The sequence below is a fragment of the Terrapene carolina genome, unplaced genomic scaffold (genome assembly GCF_002925995.2).
Source record: "Terrapene carolina triunguis isolate 2854851 unplaced genomic scaffold, T_m_triunguis-2.0 Scaffold16, whole genome shotgun sequence".
Taxonomy (NCBI): Eukaryota; Metazoa; Chordata; order Testudines; family Emydidae; genus Terrapene; species Terrapene triunguis.
Window position 1 is genome coordinate 52646 of NW_020664367.1, and position 25790 is coordinate 78435.

Below are 25790 nucleotides of genomic sequence, written 5' to 3' on the forward strand. Positions count from 1 at the left end.
ATCAGTGACAAACAGGGTACTAATTATAATTGTACAGCGAGTACTGCAGAATTATTAGGTGCATTAACAGACAGTGTTATATTCATAAATGTACACCAAGCACCACACAATTCCTAATAGCCACCAAAAGTTCAGGGCCAGGTACAGCACAACAGTCCTCCACGCCACATTACTGTGCCTGACTGTTAAGTGCTCTTTCAAGGCTTCCCTCAGCCGCATAGCTCTGCATTGAGGTCTTCTACTAGCCCTTGTGTTTGGCTATTCCAACTCAGCAGATTCCAACTCACTCCACCACTTCCCTCCTGGCAGCAACTTCCCCACTTTGCCTCACAGATATTATGCAGGACAGAACAGGCAGCTATACCCATTGGGATATTTTTCTCACTGAGATTCAATCTATTGCATAAACACCTCCAGCATCCCTTCAATCTACCAAAAGCACATTCAACTCTCATTCTGCACCTCCTAAGCTGGTAATTGACTCTTTCCTTAGCATTGTCGAGGTGGCTAGTGTATGGCTTCATGAGCCAGGGGAAAAAGGGATAGGATGGGTTCTCTAGGATCTCTACTGGCATTTCAACATCACCAATGGTAATCCGCTGGTTGGGAAAAAATGTCCCTGCTTGTAGCTTTCTGAACAGTCCTGTGATCTTAAAGATGTAAATGTCATGCACCTTCCCTGACAGCCAACATTGATATCGGTGAAGCATCCCTGGTGATCTACCAATGCTTGCGTAACCACAGAAAAGTAGCCATTTCTGTTGATGTACTCTGGTGCCAAAATAGGGATGTGCGTGCCATCTACTGCCCCACTGCAGTTCCGGAACCCCATTGCTGCAAATTCATCTAATATGTCTTGCTCATCACCAAGAGTCACAGTCCTATGCAGCACGAGACAATTAATGGTCCTATACAGCTGCATGACACAGTGGCATTTTCCAACTCCAGAATGATTTCCTACTGAATGGTAGCAATCCTGCATGATGAGCTATCACAGAGCGAACGCCACTTGCTTCTCAACTGTCAGTGCAGCTCTCATTCTGGTGTCCCTGCACTGAAGGGCTGGTGCAAGCTCAGCCCACAGATCCAGAAATGTGGCCTTCAGCAGCCAAAAGTTCTGCACCCACTTCTCATCATCCCAATCTTGCATTACGATGTGATCCCACCAGTCGGTGTTTGTTTCTCGGGCCCAGAAGCAGCACAGCACCATCTGCAGCTGCTCCATGAATGTCTCCAACAACCTTGAACTGGTTTTCACTATGTCCCACAGCAATCTGTCTTCCACAAAATCATCATGTCCCCTGTGGTTGCAGTTCTTCCTGCGGCTCTGCAAATACTGAAGGATTCTTCATCCTGTGTTTGCAACGCTCATGACAATAGTGCAGAGCTGTGAGGGCTCCATGCTTCTGTCAGAGAAGGCGGACAGTGAGAAGTGCTATGCAGTTTTGTGGGGGTTTTAAAAAAGGTGCGAAAATTATGGGATATGGATGGCATTATGGGATGGAGAAAGTTGCATGATGGGAACTTAACCCCTTGCTTCCAGTCGTCGCTGCATGACTAGTTTCTGCCGCATCGTGCATCGCCAAAGTTTCCCAACAGACAGCATGCCAGATGATGGCGAGTTGCCCAATAGAATTCCTACCCTGATGCAACAGAGAGTGCATCCACACAAGCACTCCTGGTGAGTATGCACAGTGCAAGGAGCCATGTATACACACCTATCAATCTGAATAGGGTTTTAACTCAACCCACCTACCTCACAACATCTCTTTCTACCTCAGATTTGTCCATCATCCCGATGAGGCCTAAAATGGTGACACTCACCAATCAGACCAAAGAGAAATCAATAATTTAACAAATTAAAAATTATACAAGTTAACTATTCACATATGTACAGTGTCTTTCTATCAAGATGTTTTTCATGTTACCAGCTCAAAATAATTTTTTTCCCACCCAAACCTCTTTAGGGCTTTTCTCTCCCTGGATTTCCTTTCAGCCTCTGAGGGACATCTACTGTTTCTGTGGAATTTGCTGACTGAGGCAGACCCTGCTCATTGTATTATAATGGTGAATTCACTTTTGTAACAACTTTTCAAGACTCAATTTCCACAGCTACATTCTCAGATTCAGAGGGCAGCCAAAGTGAAATTCTGTCCCTCTGATATCTTCTCAAATGGTCCTTATGGAAAACTTTTGGTTTAGTTCTGGCCCCCAACTGTGTTCTTGTACACCACTTCATTGATTTGGGTCAGTACTGTAGAGGGTCCTTGTCAAGGTTCATCCAACTTAGGGCTCCTACTCTTCTTTCTTCTAGGACTGTAGAACCAGACAGGGTGCCCTCTTTTAAAAATTTCCTCTTACATCATACGGCCTTTCCATTTTGTCAGAAGCTACCTTCTAAAGGTATGAACTTTTTCAGTTTTGGAGTGTAGGGTTTCTACGTAGTTTAACTCCCTTTGTTACTCTTCAGGAACTCCACACAAGAGGTTTGCTGGGGTCCTTAGTTCATGTCCAAACATGAGTGCTGCAGTACATTTTGTACTCTCTTTGACTGCTGCTCTATAAGCCATTAGAAGAAATGGGATATGCTAGTCCCAGTCCTTTTGGTACTGTTCTACAAATGTAGCCAGCTGAAGCCCCAGATTCCAATTGAACCTCCCCACCAACCCATCAGATTGTGGGTGTACTGGGGTTGATCCTTGTAATTCTGAGCTTTGCCCCTTCAGCTTGTGTCCCCCTCCATTTCTCCTACTAGGAGAAAGGCTTTCACTAGACACTTGTGCCAGTCTGTGCTGGCCCATCTTAAATTTATAACAATCCTTTTTGTGGCCAGTTTTGTCACAGTACCAGCATTTAACTGAACTGTTTCCTTTAATTTTTGCATTGTTGCCAATTTCCTTTGTTTTACAAACCAAATTTATCATTTGTTCTAATTGTTCAATATACACCTCTACCTCGATATAACGCTGTCCAAAAAATTTTACCGCGTTATACGTGAAACCGCGTTATATCGAACTTGCTTTAATCCACCGGAGTGCGCAGCCCCGCCCCCCCGGAGCACTGCGTTACCGTGTTATATCCGAATTCGTGTTATATCGGGTTGCGTTATATCGGGGTAGAGGTGTAGTCATGAACCAGATTAAAATCCCCTCTTTCATCATACATGTTAGACACAGAGCCATACTTACAGGGCTTCTGGCATTGAGTTTCCATCTTCCTCACTGGCAGCTACTTCCTTTTCTGATGAACTGCTACAAGAAAAGATTTACGGTAAATTCTGTGGCAAATTCCACAGCCTCTCAGAATGTGGCTTTGGCTTGTTTTCACTGATCTTGATCTGCAAGTCCAAGTCAGCTGAGCATCTATAAATTGATCCATTGCTAATCTATGCCTCGGTGGCACCAGGATATGCCAGGAACACAAGCCTCTTGCAGGTCCTCTTCCAGTTCAGGTGGGGTCTCTTCTTTCCCTCTCCTTCTAAGTCTTAGCTGTGCACTGGCCAGCTCAGATTGATGGCTAGCTCCAAACTACATGTCAAAGGCTTGTACCAGGTCTAGATACCCCCAGAAAAGAGATGGAGTTAAGTTCTGCAGCACCATTAGCGCTGGGCTACCCAAATTGACTACTAGTAACCCCCCTTTCTGACCATCTTCCCCATAAACTATGTTGTTGGACTGAGCCAAATAAACCTCCCAGGGAGTTTTCCCCTCAAAGATATAATAGGATTTTGCATCACTGGAGCTGGGACAGCCCAACCGCTCCCTTCTGGGCCTCTGTAGGTTACAAATGAGACAGAAAACTTGTCTTCTGGCAGCTCAATTCCTCATTCAGGTGGCTGTGTTCCATTGTGATCTGTTGATTTCCTTCTGGAGCTTAATTTTCCGATGCTTGAGTCATTGCAGCAGCTCATCTCTGTTAGCAAGTTCCAAGCAGGCTAACGCTTGCCTGGTCTCCACTATTTCATGGAAAAAAACTTCTGGTTTGTGGCAGTCAGGTTACTGGTCACCTGTTTGATCACCTTCCCATTCCATTCTGGGAACTTTGCAACTGGGCTTCCCAACCTGTCTGGACTCTTTGTAGTTGCTGGGCTCTTTGTAGAGACTTGACCTCTGCCTGCATGTCAACCCGCAGTCCTTTCTGGGAATCCTCCAGATGATGGTTTAGTTCCTTTTGTGAAGCCTTCATCTCTTGTTTTAAATTATTTTGTGAAGCCTTCAACTCCTGTTTCAGGACTTGTTTTAAATCCCACTGGCCAGTTTTGATTTATGGGAGCTAACGATCTCTCTCCTTGGACACTGGATCTTGCTCCTGAAATCAATGTTGCCACTTCTCAATCAGAGCGGCTAGTCACATTTTAGGGCCTTGGGAACGTTCCAGCTGGAAGCAGAAACTGGTGGAGTTTGGTATTCCTTTTGATGCATGTGCAAAGTCCTTGTTCCCCAAATGCAGGAGGAATCAAGAACAAAAGGATCAATTTCTTATCTTACAACCTCAAGCCTCTTTAGCCAACCAACCCCAAAGTGCTCTCTAGTTTTTTCCAGGGTCACACTGTGATCAGGCTATTGCTTGGCTTTCTTGTTTTTTGCCTCTCCCTCTCTCTCTGTTCTTATCTTTTTCAGTCTTTTGTCTCTTCTGCCTTCACACAAACACACATACTCCCTACCCAAAATAATACTCCACCAAAACCTTCTGAGTGGGCTCACCCTCCTTTTATTTTAGGTGAGGGTTTATGCTTACAGTTATGTTAATTGAAGGGTGAGGTCACACCTACCATTCTGAATGGGGTTTTAACTCAAACCACAACAAGGTTTCACCCAGCTCATAAAAGTACTTAAACAGCATTTTACAAACATTAACGAAGCGTGTCCTGACTCTGAGGTTTATTAAATCTTCCGTATGGCAGAAATTTGTGTTGCCAATTCAGCGAGCAGTACTCAGCTGTATGAGTGGTCATTATATTACTGTCCTAGAATGATATTAGATGACATTATGGTGCTGAAGAGGCCACGTTTTTGGATGAGATATGAAATTGGCCCTGCCTTCTTGTGGTCATTACAAAACCCATGGCACTTCTCCCCAGTTCTTATTACAGGTTCTTCACTTTCTATTCTGAATGGCTGTAATGTGTTAGAAAGCTGAGGTGTTTCACGCTCAAACTGGCTGCGTTTCAGTGGTAGAGGAAGTGATCCTTATATGTAGTTTATATATCAGTGTTACATTGATAAAGCTCTTTGGGATCCTGCAGAATGAAAGGCACTACTATAAAGTATTTTGAATGTGAAAAATGCTAATTTGAAAAGGTTTAATATAACTACAGATAAGAATCCCAAGTGACTAGTATTGTAACAGCTCTCTTTTGGCAAATCAAGTGTTAATTTGTGCATCTTTAGTACTGTGCTCATGTTTTACAAGTCATTTTGCTCAGCCCAGCAATCTCAGAGAGCAAACAGTAAGAAGCACTTGTGAAACTGTGGAATGTATTTTAAAACAAAATACTTAAGTCAAATGTTGGTGCCAGCCAACTTTCTAGAATGTGACCCTGTCGGTATAGGAGTATAGAAAGGAGCTATAATCTTCAATACAGGGCCAGATTCTCAGCTCGTGCAAATCAATGTAGTTCTATTGAGAATCTGGTCCACAGTGTTTCTATTTTATGGTTTTAACTTTTATCTGGAAAACCTCAGGGCAACTCTTACATACAAAATACTTCTTACGTAAAATGCTTTGAGTTTTCTATGCAAATACATGGATCTCAGCCGAACCATTACTGCAAGATTAGAAACATGGTTGTAACTTTTTACGAAACCCACAATTCTACAGGGGAGTGGAGTGACACTAACTTTATTCATATGAATTGGTGACCCACTGCAAATAATGTAGAAGGCAGATTTAAAAAATAAATGAAATCAACCAAACCATTAAAGAAACTCACCATAATGATTGCTCCTTTTGCCTGGGTCATGTTTTGGACAGAACACTCTAAAACATTGGTTCAATTTTAAAAGAGAGAGAAACAGTATTAATTAATATGTAAACAATGATATACTAACTTTGTTTTTCAAGATATCTTCCCTCTTTTCACCAGCACCTATACTAATGATACAAAAAAATCTGAACACAAAACTGAACCTGTTTAAAACTGAAATTTGAGCATTATCTTCCTCAGCTATGAAATCTGACCATGTTGAGCCTTACCACAGGCACTTTTATAACACAAGCTCCTGTAACTTTATTTGCAAAGCTTGACTAGATTCAAATGCTGTTATGGTACAGTTTTGAACGAACTGTTAAACCAGCATGTTCTCTTGTGACATACCCCTACCCATTGCTTAGGCAGAGTGGCCAACAGCTGCTTATTCCATTAATTCCTTTTTACCTGATTTAGAGAGTTCAGTAAAGGGGGGGGGGGAAATCCCCCTTCTACCACCAGTTGTTGCAGATTTTTGGAGGGCAACATGGATCTACTATAAGAGACTAAGGACAGGTATAGTAAATAATAATTGTGTTTACCAAAGGGTGAAGAATATATAACAGTTGCTTTCCTGAAGAACACAAAACAACTGCCCACCATTTATACAACACCTTTCTTCCAGAAGGATCCCAATGCACTTTTCAAACTGTATTACAATGCTGGCGTTATGGCTGAGATGGCCTATTTTCAGAAACTAGCACTGAAATGTTTTGAAGAAAATGTTGTCAAAAACAGAGGTGCAATAATGTACTGTGCATTTTCTAATTTTTTTTAACACAGCCCTAATCTTAAAGGTCCACATTTTGTTCTTTTATAAAAATGAGGCCTACTTTTGAATGTGCAGCTACTGTGACTGTTCATTTTCTCACACAAATACCAGATGTGTGCACTCTCAATAATTAAATCCAGAAAGCTAGGTATGGAATTGCACATTAAAAATAATTTGCCCTATTTATACCACAACATTTTTATTTTTTTAATAGCTCACAGCCCTATCTGGTTCTTTCCTAATTAACATGTTTTAAAATACAATTAACACATTTTAACACATTTTTACTAATTCACATATTTATAATCCCTCCACCTTTTATCATCCTGGTTACCCTCTTCTGGAGCATTTCCAACGCTCCCGTACTGTTTTTACAAATGAGCTCCCCAAGTTATGCTAAATTCTGCAGCTGTTTTCTTTATATAGTGCCATAATGACCACTTTTCATTTTTGCTCTATTCCATTTGCTTTCCTAGTCATCATGCTGATGGTTTTAAGTTCTAAATCCCCATCCGAGTCATATCCATTTAAGACGTTATCCATTTTGACACAATACTCATTACTTTACGTTTTTTCCATGCACAATTGCATGTGTCGTCAATCCATGCCCACAGTTTTTCCAGTCTCTAATTTCTCCACTCTTGGGCAGTGGCTGGCCCTCCTAGGTTTGCTAGCTTAGCTTCAAACTTGTGCATGCTGCTGCATGTCCCTTTATGTGCATCACTGATGTATAATTAGGGCCCTGCCAAATTCACAGTCCATTTTGGTCAATTTCACAGCCAGGGGGTTTTAAATTAGTCAAGTTGACGTTTTCAGACTTTTACATCTGAAATTTCATGGTGTTGTAACCGTGGGGGTCCCGACCCAAAAGGGGGTCAGGGTTGGAGGGTTGCAAGGCTATTGTAGGGGAGTTGTGGGATTGCCTCCCTTACTTCTGCGCTGCTGCTGGCAGGGGCGCTGCATTCAGAGCTGGGCAGCCAGAGAGGAAAGCTGCTGGCCAGGCGCCCATCTCTAAAGCCAGCACCACCGCCAGCAGTGCAGCAATGCAGAAGTGAGGGTCACAGGGTATGGTGTGTGTGTGTGTGTTACCATAGCAGTTATGGTTTTCTCAGCAGTCTCCTGCCTGAGTGGGGCACTGACAGCTGGACCCGCAGCCTCTCCGCATCTGGGGCCGCCAGCTTCTTGTAGCCAGGGGAGATCCTGGAGGTAAGTCTGACCCTCCCCAGGAGTGGCTTCAAAGGGGAAGAGGAAGTCTCGTCCCTCCCCATCCCCAGCGGGGACTAGCAGCTGGAGCCCTGTGCAGGGTAGGAGCTCCAGGCTGCATGCCAGATTCACGGTAGAGATCAGGTTTCATGGTCCGTGATTCATTTTTCACAGCCATGAATTTGATAAGGTCCTATGTATAATGCAAAAAAAAAAAAAAAAGTTTGGGTCTAATCCCCACATTTTCCCCCTCACCGTGCTCCAATCTAATCTGTATCAATGTATCATTCTTCAGCCACCGATTTAGAAATTTGGTACCAATGCTATGCTCCTCAATTTAATGAGCGTTTAATCTGATAACTTACTAAAAGTCTTAAGTCCTCATCAGTTATGCTTCACGTTTAATAGTTTTCACTGTCACACCTCCTGGCAGAAATTAATCAAATTCTAAGCACAACCACCTCTTTATAAATCTGAAGCTATTTGATTCATTTCTTAACGGCTGTTCAATGATAGGCTTTCAGGATGCAGAAATTGAATCCTGGAGTCTATTTTGGGCCAACATATTTTTTCCACACTTTCTAAAGCCATCCTACATCAGCCATGCTTTGTCTTCTGCTCCCAGAAAGTTTCTCTTTTAGGCTACTCTCCTTCGTCAGCCTCAGAGATTCTGAACTGAGGTCTGTAGAGTGCTTTACAAACATTAGTAAGTTAACAAGTTAAATGTCACATCATCCCCATTTTACAGTTGGGGAAACTAAGACTCACAGAGCTTGTCACTTGTTTAGCATCACATACCAAGCCAGTGGCAGAGCTGGGACAGTTAAACTGCTACTGGAATCAGTGGGAAAGGACTATTTTTGTGCTTGTGAAACATGCCAGATTGACAGCCCTACCAAATAACCCAATAGTGCATGTATTTTGTCATGTGAAAACCCATACTGGTTGTAGTGCCTTGCCTCTTCCTGGAAGAGGTAACAATAATAAAGTCCACACCCTCAATGACAGAGTAAGCTTCAACTGTTATCATTCCATAGCACAGAAACAGACGTTGTGGATTCTGAGCACTCCAAACTTTACCAAAATATATCGGCCACCTCCACAGTCAGCTGCAATCCCAGCATTTAGAACAATGAGGGAGAACCTCTTTTCTTTGAGCAACCAGCAACATCTCTGGCTGAAATGTTACAAAATTCTAGTATATGCATATACCACCATTACAGTGGGTTTGGAAGGCATTTAGAAGACTTGCTCAAAGCTAGTTCAATTCTGCTGGTATTGGGAACATATATGAAACATGAGAAGTTCTTTTGTATGGGGACACAAAGTTTTCCACTAGCATTCCAGGTGCTGAACCAGAGGGGAAACTACCAAAGCTCTCTAAGGTAGATGGTCTTAGAGAGCGCGGCAGTGTCCTTGTACTGAGACTATTCACTGAAGCATGTGAACCCGGAGTAAACCTGAATTTGGGTGGAAGCAATATTCTACCTTGTGGGGCAGAAATGTTTACTGACCAGATGGCTAATGAAAACTGCGTCTCAATTTTAGCTCCATGCTCTTTCGGGATTCTGTCAGACTGATGGATATTGTCACAGGGAAGACCCAGGAAAGAGAAGCAGGGGGAATTTTCTCTTTCTGGGAAGGGCCTCGTGGAGGCAGGCTGGAGAGAACCCCAGGGAGCTGGTTAGCTCCCGTGGGAGGTCCTGAGATAGGGCCTGTAAGAAGCAGGGAGGTCCCTGAGAGAAGCTGCCAGAGTCCCTGGAGGGGGAAGGCAGTGGGGAAACCTACTAAGAAGGGCCTCCAGAGAATAAGCCCTGGGAGGCAGTGCTCAGCCTAAGATGCAAAGAAGGAACTCCGCAGTGCTCAGGAGTAAGGGGTGCAGAGCAGGAAACTTCAACGTAGCGTGAAGGGGCAGAAAGATCATTTGTCTGGAGGTTTATTTGCATTCTTTAGCTGGACTTTCGTTACCCTAGATGGAGACAGAACTTAAATATGACCTGGCCGGAAGGCTGGGCTGTGGAAGACAAATAGAGACAAAACATCAACGGGGCCAAAGACGTTATGGTCAATGGTGCACCACAACCTGACACCAGCGTGCGCTACTGCAGTGAGTGGAACCATCTATATATTCCTGTCATTAAATGGAGGTTTTTTCCATTGCAGTGCTAGATAGAAACATTTTTTTCTACTGCTCTCAAACACACAGAGTTTCAAACACGGCTGGGTTGCAAAGGACCTTTTAGGGGGACATACACATCAACGTTTTCTGCATTTAAAAAAAAATTAACCTCTTTTTTGACAATGCCACCACAACCTACAAAAAATTAGAAAATGGTTTGTTAAATACCGGTAAATTCCTTGCCCTCCATCAGTTTCTAACGCTGCATCATCACACAGTGCACAAAAGTAGTGATAACTCCTCCGGCAGGTTTTTATCTCACATCCCACAGTGGCTCCTTTCTTGCGACAGAAGTTGCACATCTACAGCAGAAGGAGTTAAGTTGTTAGCAGATATAGACATTTTATAATTAGTAACTAAAATCTTATACTTGAGAGTAAATAGCTTCATCAGTGAACATGCTTAAATCTTTAACTCTCAGCCTCCCTCTTCATATTCGTCATGCAAAGTCACTCCTCCAAACCCCAGCTCAGCTCATTTTTCAACCAACTTTCTATTATTCTCTCTGCTCTTACACAATTATATTAAAATCAGTTAATATTCTTAGAAGGGACTCAATGATAGTGACAGTGTTGGGCTTTACATCTAAATATTTCACATTAAATTTGCTCAGTTTACAAGTATGGAGATGTTGGGAACAATTTTCAAAAACGCCCAAGCTCCACTTTCAAAAGTGACTTCAAAAGCAAAAGGACTAGAAACTTAGCTCTCATTTAATAAGAAATCTTTTCCTTTTCTAGGTCCCACAAATCAGGAGGTTACTTATGTGTAAGCTTAGCAGGACCCAAAATCTGCCCTCTGCCAAAAAGTGCCTTTTCTTAGGGTATGTCTACACTACGAGGGTAATTCGATTTTACTTAAATCGAATATGTGGAATCGATATTGCAAAGTCGAACGTGTGTGTCCACACTAAGGACACACTAAGGACAGTAATTCGACTTTGTGAGTCCACACTAACGGGGCGAGCGTCGATATTGGAAGCGGTGCACTGTGGGCAGCTATCCCACAGTTCCCGCAGTCCCCGCTGCCCATCGGAATTCTGGGTCGAGCCGCCAATGCCTTCTGGGTAAAAAAAATTTGTCGTCATCCGTCTGTCACTAACGCCCTCCCTCCCTCCATGAAAGCGCCGGCGGGAAATCAGTTCGCGCACTTTTCTGGTCAGTGACAGCGCGGACGCCACAGCACTGCGATCATGGATCACGCTGCGACCATCGCTGCACTTGTGGCCGTTCTCAACACCTCGCAGCTTATCATACACCTTTCCCTGAGGCAGATGCAGAGAAATCGGGCGAGGAGGCTACGGCACCGCCGTGAGAGCCTGAAGTCGGAGAGTGGCACAGAGCTGTCAGAAACCACGAGCCCCAGCGCCCAGGACATCACGGTGGCAATGGGGCATGTGGATTTTGTTGAACGGCGATTCTGGGCCCGGGAAACAAGCACGGACTGGTGGGACCGTATAGTGCTTCAGGTCTGGGATGAATCCCAGTGGCTGCGAAACTTTCGCATGCGGAAGGGGACTTTCCTCGAACTTTGTGAGTTGCTGTCCCCTGCCCTGAAGCGCAAGGACACCCGCATGCGAGCAGCCCTCACTGTCCAGAAGCGAGTGGCCATAGCCCTCTGGAAGCTTGCAACGCCGGACAGCTACCGGTCAGTCGCGAACCACTTTGGTGTGGGCAAATCTACCGTGGGGGTTGTTGTCATGCAAGTAGCCAAGGCAATCGTGAAGGTACTGCTCCCAAAGGTAGTGACCCTGGGAAACGCGCAGGTCATCATAGATGGCTTTGCCGCGATGGGATTCCCAAACTGCGGTGGGGCTATCGATGGGACTCACATCCCTATCCTGGGACCGGACCACCAGGCCAGCCAGTACATCAATAGAAAGGGCTACTTTTCAATGGTGCTGCAAGCACTGGTGGACCATCGGGGACGGTTTACAAACATCTACGTCGGATGGCCGGGCAAGGTTCATGACGCTCGCGTGTTCAGGAACTCTGGTCTGTTTAGACGGCTGCAGGAAGGTATTTACTTCCCAGACCACAAAATAACTCTTGGGGATGTGGAGATGCCTACAGTCATCCTCGGGGACCCAGCCTACCCGCTAATGCCCTGGCTCATGAAGCCCTATACTGGCGCCCTGGACACAGAAAAAGAACTGTTCAACTACCGGCTGAGCAAGTGCAGAATGGTGGTGGAGTGTGCTTTTGGCCGTCTCAAAGGGAGATGGAGAAGCTTACTGACTCGCTGTGATCTCAGTGAAACCAATATCCCCATCGTTATTGCAGCTTGCTGTGTGCTCCACAATCTGTGTGAGAGCAAGGGGGAGACCTTTATGGCGGGGTGGGAGGTTGAGGCAAATAGCCTGGCTGCTGATTACGTCCAGCCAGACAGCCGGGCCATTAGAAGATCCCAGCGGCACGCCCTGTGCATCCGGGAGGCTTTGAAAGCTAGGTTCCTGAGTGAGCAGGGCAACCAGTGACTTTTCAGTTTGTGGACAGAAAAGCTGAACCTGCCCCCGTTTCTTTACCCAGTTCATTTTGACTATCCTCTCCAGTTACATACCCCCTTCACCCCCTTCCCCTTCCCAAAAAATAAAATCATTTCGATTTTGTTAATGAACACCGTTGTCTGTGTTGCTGTTTTCGCGGGAATATTTTAAACCGGGGACGCAGACTGTGGCGGGGGGCGGGTTCAGTGTTCTGATGCAAATGATGCTTCTAAACTCCCGGAATGCCAGGCTCCGCACTGGAGGACTGGTTATTTCAATGGAGAACATGAAAAACACCTCCCAGACTGACCAGGGTAACCAGTGACTGCACTGTGTATGTGTCCTGATGCTGGACCTGACACCGCCTCTGTACCCTGCTAAAGGTCACTGTCCTGCCCAATTACCAAGCCCCTTCCCCCCCTCCAGACAGACTCTCCCTCAAAAGAACCTGACTGAAACAGTAATGGAGAGAAACAAACATTTTATTGCGAACCAGACATGAAACGTGGGGGGTGAAACTTGGACGGGGGCTTGTGTGAGGTGGGTAGGAAAGGACTTATGAAATTTTGGGGAATGTCAGCCTTCTAGTGCTAGAGCAGTCTGCAGGGGTTGACTGAAAGTTTTAACGGCCCTTGCCGCCCCTCCTTCTTTGGAGTTTGGGTGAGGGTGGTGTGGGACTTGGTGGCGGGTGAGGGCGGTTACAGATAGACTGCAGCGGGGCTCTGTCCTCCTGCCTCCGGTCTTGCAGAACATCCACAAGGCGCCGGAGCGTGTCCGTTTGCTCCCTCATTAGTCCAAGCAGCTTTTCAGTAGCCTGTTGGTCCTCCTGACGCCACCTCTCCTCCCGTTCCATGACTGCTCGGTGCATTTGTGACAAGTTCTCCCTCCACTGTGTCTGCTGGGCTGCCTGGGCTCGGGAGCATCCCATTAGTTCTGAGAACATGTCTTCACGCGTCTTCTTCTTCCTCCGCCTAATCTGCGCTAGCCTCTGGGAGTGTGCTGACAGGCTGGGTTGGGAGACAGTCGCAGATGTGTCTGTGTGAATTGTGAAAAGGGAGTGAATTCCTGAGACAGATAAATGAAATTGTATACAAAGAACCTAGTCTTTCTCTGTGAACAAGACCATGCACTGCACCTCTCACATGCGCACTCAGGACAAGGTCGAATTTTCGGCCGTCGCCTTCAGTGCCTGTGGACTTGCGGAGGTCTTGGAGTGATCTGAGAAGCGTGGCTGGAGACCTGAACTTCTGGAGCGGGCAATAATGGTAAGCCGCAGACTTGTGGCTGCTTAAAACTCCAGCAGTAGCACTGGCCTCCTTTCACATTGAAAGCAATGCCAGTCTCTGCTGCCAGCAATCAGGACAGCATCAACTCTGCCCCTGTCCCACCCCCTCGCGGCTGTCCCAGGGAAAGATCCCTGTATGCTGCCCCTCTCCCTCCACCGCGTGGCTGTAAAGCAGTCCCAATACTAACATTCCCCTCCCTAATTCAAAGCAGGGCGTCATGAGCGACATCACCCTTCTGAGGATCCCGGACACCCAGAGAGAACGCATGCTGCGGGAAAGCATGCAGAAACCGGGGCCGTATGCCGCCATGCTATGTCGGGCCATGATCCCGGAGTACTTGATTGTGGCGTGGAGGGGGCATGTCTGCTACCACGGAGGGCCCACTAAGATCGCCCTACCCCGGAACCTGATCAACAGGCTTGAGCTCTACCTCCACGAGACCTACGAGGAGTTCTCCTACGAGGATTTCTCGTCGATCCCCGGCCACATTGACCGGATTTTCGCGTAGGTGCACTGGGACTATGGAGTGGAGCGTCTTGGGCCTGGGAATCATGGAGTAACGGACATTGTGAAAATTTTTTAAAACACTTGGGACTAAATTGAGAAGAGCCTAAGACAGAGAAATCATGAAAACCCATTTGTTACCTTTGTAAATATTCCTGTTTTGTACCTGATTATTTTTTTACTAGTTTACAGAACTTTTATAAATGTACATTGTTAATAGTATAAATATTACCGTTCTGTTTTAAATAAATGTTTACATGTTTACAGCACTTACTGCTTGATCCTTCCCCTGATTCTGTGTCCGGGGTAAGGGATGGGGACGGTTGGTACGGGATCTCGGTAAGGGTGATGAAGAGCTCCTGGCTGTCGGGGAAATCAGCGGTGCCAGCGCTGTCGACTGCCTCGTCCTCCTCATCTCCTTCTTCATCTTCCCCGTCCGCTGTCATGTCCGACGAGGAACCGGCCGCGGACATGATCCCATCCTCGGAGTCCACGGTCAGGGGTGGGGTAGTGGTGGCGGCCGCTCCCAGGATGGAATGCAGTGCCTCGTAGAAACGGGATGTGTGGGGCTGGGATCCGGAGCGTCCGTTAGCCTCTTTGGTTTTTTGGTAGCCTTGTCTCAGCTCCTTGATTTTCACGCGGCACTGCGTTGCATCCCGGCTGTAGCCTCTCTCTGCCATGGCTTTGGAGATCTTCTCGTAGATCTTAGCATTCCTTCTTTTGGAGCGCAGCTCTGAAAGCACGGACTCATCGCCCCACACTGCGATGAGATCCAAGACTTCCCGATCAGTCCATGCTGGGGCCCTCTTTCTATTAGATTGCACGGCCATCTCTGCTGGAGAGCTCTGCATAGTTGCCACTGCTGCTGAGCTCCCCTCGATGTCCAAAGAGGAACTGAGATTCAAACTGCCCAGACAGGAAAATGAAAATGAATTCAAATTTTCCCGGGGGTGTGGCTGGTCAGAGCATCCGAGCTCTGACTGCAGTCCAGAGCGTCAACAGAGTGGTGCACTGTGGGATAGCTCCCGGAGCTATTACCGTCGATTTCCATCCACACCTAGCCTAATTCGATATGGCCATGTCGAATTTAGCGCTAATCCTCTCGTTGGGGAGGATTACAGAAATCGATTTAAAGAGAGCTTTATGTCGAACTAAATGGCTTCCTGGTGTGGACGGGTGCAGGGTTAATTCGATATAACGGCGCTAAAGTCGACATAAAAGCCTAGTGTAGACCAGGCCTTAGAAAGGAACCAAAACAGCCTTAATTTCTACTGCCAGACAAAAGTGGCTATATACTTTAGGTTCCACTAAGTGTAGAATCAGACTCATGTTTCTGATCTTTAATTACTCTGATCTTTGGTAAGTCAGAATGACTGGGTTCTTGTATGCATTTTATTCAAGCTTCTATGTCACAAGGTCATAAAAATGTCACAAACAGACTTCATGATCTAACATGCTGCTGTTCTTACTATAAATTATAAACAAGGAAATATTTGAAAGAAGCTGCCTTACCAGCCGCTTTCCTCTCCTGATTTCACTCTGAACTGAGGCCACATCAAACCTTGTATCCTGATTCTCTGGGTTATGCTCTTCGGATTCTACAAATCCCGAGGAATATAACTACAAACAAAACAAAAGACAGCAGTAATTAACAGAGTGACTCAGCCAGTGAGAGACTCTGATGTGTATCAGTAAGGAATGATAGAAAGTAGATGGGTCTTCAGTTCAGTGTCAGACATGAGAACTGTGCACTTTAAAAAAAAATCTGCATTTTTATTCACCCCACAAAGCCCCCTAAAAGGGTAAATTTTTATTTCTTTGTTTTTAACAAACATTGTCCCATATTGAGTGGGGGAGCACTGCTTAGCTTTTCCACCCTCCTACAAGACAGGACCAGCGAAACTAGACTCCACCAACTGTTAAAGGAGGTTTCATATGAAGGGAACATGGCATTTTTACAGGGCTCATCAAGGAGGCCATCATCCTATCCATGTCCTCTTTTGCCAGTTAGCCCAGCAGGTTTGACAGAGCTCAGGATCTTTCGGGAGGGACTCAGTTGGAAGTGACAACAGAATTAACACTGGCAACGTGATACCAGGCAAAGACTGGCAGTGAATTGTTGGAGAAGCAACTTAAACAGGTTGAACAGTGGCTGGAAAAATATAGCAGAAATGTATGCATGAATACCTGCTGATGTACTGGACTATGACAACAAATTAGAAGGGATAATTAATTAATAACTACATTTGATTATAAGAAAACAAATGATCATACTTAAACAAAACCTAGCACCAAAACTGTTACTTAAAATACATGATAAATTTATAGGAAGACACAAAGCTTGGTCAGCTAAAGGAATAAGAACATAAACTCAGGCCTTGGCTACACTGGCGGTGTATAGCGCTGCAACTTGCTGCGCTCAGGGGTGTGAAAACGCCCCCCCCCCCTCCGAGCGCAGTGAGTACAGCGCTGTAAAGCGCCAGTGTAATCAGAGCCTGCAGCGCTGCATGCTCGCTCGCAGCGCTGCAAGCTATTCCCCTCGGAGAGGTGGAGTACTTACAGCGCTGCGAGAGAGCTCTCGCAGCGCTGGCGGCGCGACTACACTTGCGCTTCACAGCACTGCCACGGCAGCGCTGGGAAGTCCTGAGTGTAGCCAAGGCCTTAGAGATAAGAAGCCACTTAGCACATGTTATATGGGTTCAGAGTGACTAGTAAAGCTGTAACAATGTTGCTAAACCAACACTGGTTTGCTTTCAAGAATCTGAATGTTTGTTTGAAACATATAACACTGTAAAATGAAAAATAAAAGTAATCAAATTAATAAAGATATAAACATAATGTAGCAAGAACAATAGATAGCTGATCTATAAGGGGAAGAAATAAAAGTGGAGCAAAGGATTTGTGATGTATGATATCAAAAAAAGAAAAGCTCCAGTTTAATGTCATAGGTATCCTACACACTAAAATATCAAGGTATAGGTGTGGTTATAGCAAGGAAAGTGACTGCAAAGATGGCACCTTTTAACTTAAAAGATCTGCTCTCTGTGAGTTTAAAAACATACCTGCATATTTAATGACAATTTTTTCATATTACTTTTCTCCTGATACTATAGCAGAACAAATAAATTTAGGAAGAGGGCTCTCATAAAAGTATACAGAATAGTTAACTAAGTTCCAATGGTGGAGCCAAATTCTGCCCTTAGTTACGCCTAGCTGAGGTCAGAATATGATGTCCAGAATCTTTATTACTGGTGCTGATGTGAAAGGAGGAAATATCCAAGGATAAGATTACAGGGCTAGCAGATAGTTTGCAAATAAAATCTGTCTTCTGAGTAAATTTGTTCTAGAACCACAATAAACCTAGAACCTCACAAGGACATTTTTTCATAGCCAATTCTTAAATTAAAACCCCACTTAATTATTCCTTATATTTAAGACACACACAAGAAGCTGCCATCTTGCCACGTTGATCATGCAAATTATGGCCTTGATCCTGCAAAGACTAGGGACATGTTTACCTGTTCGCACTGTAAGGAGTCTGATTCAATTACTTCAGTTGAGACTACTCACATTATATCCAATTTAGCACATGCATAAGTCTTTGCAGGATTGGGCCAGGGACTGAAAGACTGCTTTGCCATTCAAAATCATTGGAAGTCAAAGGGTTTCAAAGTTGTTGCGAAACAAGTTCATTTTTGTTCTGAATTCTTACCTAAGGTTAAGGCACTTTCTATAGTTTCTAAATTTAACAATGGCTAACCAAAATATTGAACTTGTCTTGAACTCTGAAATCCTTTGACTGCCAGGGTTTTCTTTTAAGTGACAAAACAGATATTTTCAGTCCTGCTTTTTTGATGTCCTTCCTTCTACTGCCTACCCAGACCCATGGGCCCTATTCAGCATTGTCCTGTAACTTATGTAGCTAGTTATACCAGTGAAAATTGGATGTAAAATGCTACTATTCTGATTTAGTAACACTTTACAGTCACTTTGCACTGGTGTAAAGTGACTATACAAAGAGCAAGGCAATGATGAATTGGGCTAGTTTTTACTCTTTCTACATTCCATCCCGACTCCTGTATTACTCTTCTTATTCCCCGCTACCTCAATGCACCAACCATTTCGGCAAGTAAAAAAAAATATATATATATATATATAACTGTCTGAAGCTCTAATCATTGGAGCACCAGAAGACCATGAAATTGTAGATCATTCACTGCCTTCTGATACAGAGAGGGAAAGAGTTCTCTTTTCTTCTAGAGCACTGGCTCTCAACCTTTCCAGACTACTGTACCCCTTTCAGGAGTCTGATTTGTCTTGTGTACCCCAAAGTTCCACCTCACTTAAAAACTACTTGCTTTCAAAATCAGATGTAGTGTCACAGCACACTGTTACTGAAAAAGTGCTTATTTTCTCATTTTTACCAGATAATTATAAAGTAAATCGATCGGAATACAAATGAAATACATTTCAGTGTATAGTACATAGAGCAGTATAAACAAGTCATTGTATGAAATTGTAGTTTGCACTGACTTCGCTAGTGCTTTTTATGCAGCCTGTTGTAAATCTAGGCAAATATCTAGATCAGGAATGGGCAAACTATGGCCCACGGGCTGGATCCGACCCATCAGGGCTTTAGATCCGGCCCACGAGATTGCCACCCTCATGGCACCGCGGATCCTTAGCCACTCCCGGAAGCAGCTGGCACCACTCCCATTGGCTGGGAACGGGGAACCGCGGCCAATGGGAGCTTCGGGGGAGGTACCCGCAGGCAAGGGCAGCGAGCAGAGTCCTCTGCCCCTCCCTCCCCCAGGGGCCACAGGGACGTGGTGCTGGCAACTTCCGGGAGCGGTGTGGGGCGAGGGCAGGCAGGGAGCCTGCCTTAGCCCCGCTGCGTGCTGCTGCCACCCAGGAGCCACTCCAGGTAAGCAACGCCGGGCCGGAGCCCGCACCTTGAACCCCTCCTGCACCCCGCACCCCAACCCCCTGCCCCGAGCCCCTTCCTGCACACCACACCCCCTCCCACACCCCGCACTCCCTCCTGCACCCCAACCCCCTGCCCCAGCCCTACATTCATGGCCCTGCATGCAATTTGCACACCCAGATGTGGCCTTCGGGCCAAAAAGTTTGCCCACCCCTGATCTAGATGAGTTGATGTAACCCCTGAAGACCTCTGCGTACCCCCGGCGTACACATACTCCCGATTAAGAACCACTGTTCTAGAGTAGACAATTATGTACAATATCCATATTGTCTTTGAAATTTTTCCTTTTGGTCCTTCTTGATTCCTTTAATATTATTCATATGTTAAGAAAAACTCTCACCAAACAATCCTGATGAACTGCAAGATTTTGCTTTTCTGCAATGTACATTATAGCACACTCTTCATCTGCTGGACAAAATGCACACTTCCTTTTCACCATCTTCTCCATTATCTGGAAGTCACCTGGAGAGAGACTGTGGAACAAAACATAAAACTGTTAATGCAACCACCCTATACCAGCTGGGAGGAATACGGAGAGTGTAGCTGGTGAGGGCCCACAGCATTTCCAGATCTAGCTTCTATTCCACTTGCATCCCAGTAGACTTTGTGCCCAGCCACTCTAGCAGTGATTGACTGGCATGAATAAAACATGACTTGCTGAGATAAAAACAGAATAGAAGTTGTCACGTTATTGACTTGAACTGGGATCGTATAGAACATGGTTGCAACCAAAGTCCTGTTGCGGCACCAAATCTTGTATAAAGGGGGTCAAATGAGGTGTCTAAGACAAGGTTATGGTTTACTGGTTATGATTATGCTGTCTATATGTGTGTATCAATTTTAGTTGAAGTTATGAATATTGGCTCTATACTGTCTGTATTTCAAACTTATGCTATGCTTCTGGGAGACATCCCAGACAAGTTGGTGTTAGCTCTGCCTAGCCTGCTTGATGGCCCATTAAGGACCATCAGCTATACAATTGACCCACTGAGAGAAGGCAGATACGCCTTGTAACTCAGCAAAGTATGCAGGAACTTGCCCATGTGACTCCAGACTCCATTTTGCTGTAATTTTCCACAGTAAGAACAAGGAGGTGTTCTTATACCTGGAAAAGACTATAAAAGGCTGATGCCTCATCTCCAGCTTGTCTTCAATCCTGCTTCTTACCTCTGGAGGGACTTTGCTACAAACTGAAGCTCTCAACAATGGACTGATGACCCATCCCAGCTGTGGATGTACTCCAGAGACTTGATTTGAACCTGCAGTTTATTCTATCACTGCTACAAGCCTGAACCAAGACTTTGACATTACTGTATGGAATTGATTCCATCTAACCAATTCTAGCTCTCATCTAAATCTTTTTCCTTTTATGAATAAACCTTTAGATTTTAGATTCGAAAGGATTGGCAACAGCGTGATTTGTGGGTAAGATCTGATTTGTATATTGACTTGGGTCTGGGGCTGGTCCTTTTGGATCGAGAGAGCCTTTTTTCTTTTACTGGGGTATTGGTTTTCATAACCATTTGTCCCCCTAACGAGTGGCACTGGTGGTGATACTGGGAAACTGGAGCGTCTAAGGGAATTGCTTGTGTGACTTGTGGTTAGCTAGTGGGGTGAGACCAAAGTCCTCTTTGTCTGGCTGGTTTGGTTTGCCTTCGAGGTGGAAAAACCCCAGCCTTGGGCTGTAACTGCCCTGTTTTAAGCAATTTGTCCTGAAATGGCACTCTCAGTTGGAGGCCACCAGAACCAGCATCGTTACAGAAGTTAGCTGCTAGGGGCTCTAGCAATTGGGATTGGAGGAATGAGAACTAGAATTTTTTCTTGGAAAGCCACTGGTGGGGGCAGGGTCAATATGAAAACTTCCAAACTTGCTCAGCAATACATGGCTCAGTGAAGAACATTTCATGCAGATACCAACAACCTTGCATGGGCTTGTGAGTCACTTCATATGATTTGTAGCACCTTTAGTTTAGAAGATATTAGTCTGCTGCCATCAGCACCTCAAGCTTGTTCTTTCACACATCTAACTGCAGCTGCATTAAAGTATCTGTCACAGTTTAAATAAGCAAAGTAGTACTGCCAACTCCCACAAATCTCCTCCCTGAGTTCACAGGAAAGAAGGAGGGAATGTTGTTTCTTTAACATAATGGGATTATAGAAAAGAGATTTGCAAGTAAAAAGGGGAAAGGAAAAGACAGGAAGGTGAAATTAGATGGTTCCTCAATAACAGAAGGAAGTTAGAGGTCTGCAACCACTGCCACTAAAACATTGTCAAGGCCAGCACCACCCTGGGCAATACCCATTTTCTGTACACCAGAAATTTTTTAACCCCCTAGCCTTGTTATAGTGAATCTCTATTCTCCTTTTCTGTCCTTATCCTTCCAGTGTTTTCCTTCTCATCCACTTTTGCCTTACCACATTATCTCATTTTTCTTAGCTGGCAGCTGCAATAATTTTTTAAGGCCATCTGCAAATAAAAGTCATAATTCAAATTCTTTCAGTACAATGTGTCCAGTGTCCCCAAGGACCCAGGTAAGATGTTCATTCAACACACCAGTAATATAAACTTCACTTTTTCTGTTGTCATGCAAATCTCCAACACTCAGAGCCTCAGCAACTGCTAGCTCCCACTAGGTGTAACGTTTCAAGATGCTCTCTGCTGGTGATGTCACATCAGAGAGTGCTGGAGCCTATTACCTGTAAGGATAAAGAAAATCTTGTTTAATTTCTCCAGGACTGTGGGGCTTTAAATGTTTATTTTTAATACATGAGGGGGAGAGAGGCAGCATGGTCAAATACAGCACCAAGAACCAGGAACTCCTAAATTCTAATCCCAGCTGTTGACTCACATTCCATTTGTGACCTTGGGCAAGCTCAGTCTTCCCATCTGTAAAATAGAAGCAGCACTGTTCACTCGATAGAGCACTGGACTGAATCAGGAGACTGAGGGTCTATTCCTGGCTCTGCCACTGACCAGCTATGTGACCTTGGGCAAGTTACTTCACACCTCTGTGCCTCTGGTTCCCCTCCCACCCGTTTCTGACTTGTCTATTTAGATTGTAAGCTCTTTGGGATAGGGACTGTTTCTCACTATCTGTCTGCACACTAGGGCCTGATCTCAGCTGGGGACTCTAGGCGCTATCTTAACACAAATAATTAATAAAAAGTAGGAAAGGGTTAAAAAGACAACTAGGCAGAGATTAAAATACAAAGAGAAGTCACACAAAGGCTAACCACAGTCAAAAATGCAAAAGGGCCTGGATAAAAACAAATGCCACACACAGAAGGGATAACAGGAAAAGTGAGAAAAGGGTTTGTGCTGCATCCCTCCTGTTCCTGAATGTTGTCCATTTAGGGCTAGATCTTGGAACTGGATCTGTGTGGGTACATGGGTCTACCTGTGTGGATCCAGTTGTAGGATCTAGCTCTTAGACTGTAAGGCAGTGGTGGGCAACCTGCGGCCCTCGGGCTGCAGTAAGGTCTTTGGGGAGGGTTCATCTTCTCACAGATCTATGGAGTACACAGATCACTGTTGGGCATTATGTAAATAACAGCACTACCTCCACCTTGCTAAGACTTATGAAGATGAAAATTCCGACATAAATGCTAAATATTATTTGCTAATCTACAGACTGAAAAGCACTTCGCAATAATGTAAAACGATGCTGCAGAATAATAATGAGGATGGCTTTCTCGTAATTGTTCATGCTTGGCACTGGAAGTCAGGAGATCTGGATTCTTTTCCTGGCTGTGACACAGACTTGCGCATGTCACTTAACCTTTCTGTGCTTCAGTTCCCCCTGTGTAAAACGGTGATAATTATACTTCACGGGGGTACAGTCAGGGTCAATTCATTAAGGGATATCATCAAACTGAAATTGGTCAATTTCAGCAAAAGGAAGTAAAGCAGCTTTGTACTATCCCCAAGTTCCTTTGCAAAAATATTTCTTTACTTGTTTAAACCAGTTGTTCATATTTTTGATGTTTTTTTTCTGTTACTATCAAAAAACCCCAAACAGGAGTGTGCATGCAGGTACAGAAGTTGGTGTCAGAATACATGAATGGGAGGAACACACATGTAATGGAAGCACTAGAGCAGGGGTCGGCAACCTTTCACAAGTGGTGTGCCGGGTCTTCATTTATTCACTCTAATTTAAGGTTTTGCATGCCAGTAATACATTTTAACGTTTTTAGAAGGTCTCTTTCTATAAGTATATAATAAATAACGAAACTATTGTTGTATGTAAAGTAAATAAGGTTTTTAAAATGTTTAAGAAGCTTCATTTAAAATTAAATTAAAATGCAGAGCCCCCCGGACCAGTGGCCAGGACCTGGGCAGTGTGAGTGCCACTGAAAATCAGCTCGCGTGCCGCCTTTGGCATGCATGCCATAGCTTGCCTACCCCAATCTAGAGGCAAGTGATAATTCTTGGCTCTGGCTGTTTCTCCTCTACCTTGTGGAGGGGAACTCCAGCTGCTGCTCCCCTTGTGTGTGGCTTTTGAAGGACAGAGGGGGTGGAGGCAGCACATGGAGCTAGGAGCTGAAGGAGGGGAGTTCCTGTTGCCCTTCCAGGGAGCCCCCCCAGGTAAGCACTGCCCCATAACCCAATCCCCAGCCCTGAGCCCCGCCCCCCCATGCCCAAACTCCTGCTGCTGGCGGGTGGGCCCAAGACTGCCCCAGCAGCGGCTGGTGCACCTGGCCTGGGCTGCCCAAGCTGCTCAGGCAGCTCCGCAGCCACCCATGTGGGCCGCTGCAGAAGTCACGGAGGTCATGGAAAGTCATGGAATCCATGACTTCTGTGACCTCCATGACAAACACGGAGCCTTACTCATGTTCAGCTGATTATCCACCACAACCTCCAATTCTTTTTCAGAGGCGCTGTTTCCCTGGATAGAGTCCCCCAATCTGTAAGTAGGGCCTCTGTTCTTTGTAAGTGTATACATCTAGGAACATTTAGCCATATTAAAACACAGTTTACTTGCACCCAGCTTAACAAGTGATCCAGATCAGGGGTTCTCCACCTTTTTCTTGCTGAGGCCCCCCTCAACATGCTATAAAAGCTCCAGGACCCAGCAAGGGGTGGGGGTGGGGAGGGGCTCGGGGGGGGGGGCCTTGGGCATAGGCATAGTTTTACTTCTATTTTGGGGCGGGGCAAGGGCTGATGGGGCTCGAGCCAGCTCCACACAGCAGGGTCCAGAGAGGGAGCGCCACCTCCACCCCGACTCACTCAGGAGGTCTCCCAGCCTATCTGGGCTGTGGGGGGATGCAACCAAAAAATATAACTCAAAGGGGAGATTCAGTTTAAAAAGTTTGAAAACCGCTCAGGGTGCAGGGAGAGGGGTACTAGGGGCTGTGTGCGGGCAGGGGGTAGCTAGGGGCTGTGTGAAGTGAGGGGTATAGCTCAGGGTGCAGGGAGGGGGTACTAGGGGCTGTGTGCTGGCAAAAAAATAGTTCAGGGTACAGGCAGGGGGTAGCTAAAGGCTGTGTACGGGCGGGGGGGGGGCTCCCAGTGAGGCTCCCAGCTTCAGCAGGGGGCGGGGCACTGGAGCGCCCAGCTTCAGCCCCCTGCTGCTCCTGGCTTGGGGGGTTGGAGGAAGGTTTGCTGGCTTCATCCCCACGCCTCTCCTGGCTTTTGGGGGTGCCAGTGTAGTGCCGGGGCTTGGGGCTCCAGGTTTCAGCCGCGAGGCCCTGCAGCCCCCCTGAAAGGACTTGCGGACCCCCGGTTGAGAACCGCTGATCCAGATCATTCTGAATCAGTGACCTGTCCTATTCATTATTTAGCGATCCCCTAATTTTTGTGTCAACCACAAATTTTATGATTTTGTATTTTCTTCCTGGTCATCAATAAAAATGTTAAACAGTATAGGACCAAGAACTGATCCCTGCAGGACCCCACTGGAAACAAACCCACTTGGTGATGATTTCCCATTAAATAATTTTGAGATCTATCAGTTACTCAGTTTTTAATCTATTTAATGTGTACCATGTTAATTTTATATCATTATAGCTTTTTAAACAAAATGCTGTGTGGTGCCAAGTCAAAAGCCTTACAGAAACCTAAGTGTATTATGTCAGCACTATTACCTTTATCAACCACACTTGTAATCTCATCCTAAAGAGATATCAAGTTATTTTGACAGGATCTGTTTTCCATATACCCATGTTGATTTGAATTAAGTATGTTACCCTTCTTTAATTCTTTATTAATCAAGTCCCATATCAGCCACTCCATTACCTTGCCAAAGACTGATGTCAGGCTGACAGATTTATAATATCTTGTTTACCCGTTTTAAAAATTGTCACATTAGCTTTCTTCCAGTCTTCTAGTCCAGTGCTTCTCAAAGTCGGGCTGCCGGTTGTTCAGGGAAAGCCCCTGGCGGTCCGGGCCGGTTTGTTTACCTGCCACGTC

The 25790-nt window shown here is 45.3% G+C and overlaps 1 protein-coding gene across 1 annotated transcript in view; it reads right to left on the bottom strand.

The window, feature by feature from the left end:
* The window catches only part of LOC112114689 (histone-lysine N-methyltransferase SETDB2-like), a 100607-nt gene that overhangs the window by 19150 nt on the left and 55667 nt on the right, over positions 1-25790 (bottom strand). The window contains exons 16-20 of the mRNA XM_029910707.1: positions 21797-21848; positions 19722-19854; positions 15910-16017; positions 10291-10424; positions 5933-5979 (exon numbers count right to left, since the gene is read on the bottom strand). Of these exons, the coding sequence (XP_029766567.1) occupies positions 5933-5979; positions 10291-10424; positions 15910-16017; positions 19722-19854; positions 21797-21848 (474 nt within the window). The remainder of the gene's footprint in view (positions 1-5932; positions 5980-10290; positions 10425-15909; positions 16018-19721; positions 19855-21796; positions 21849-25790) is intronic.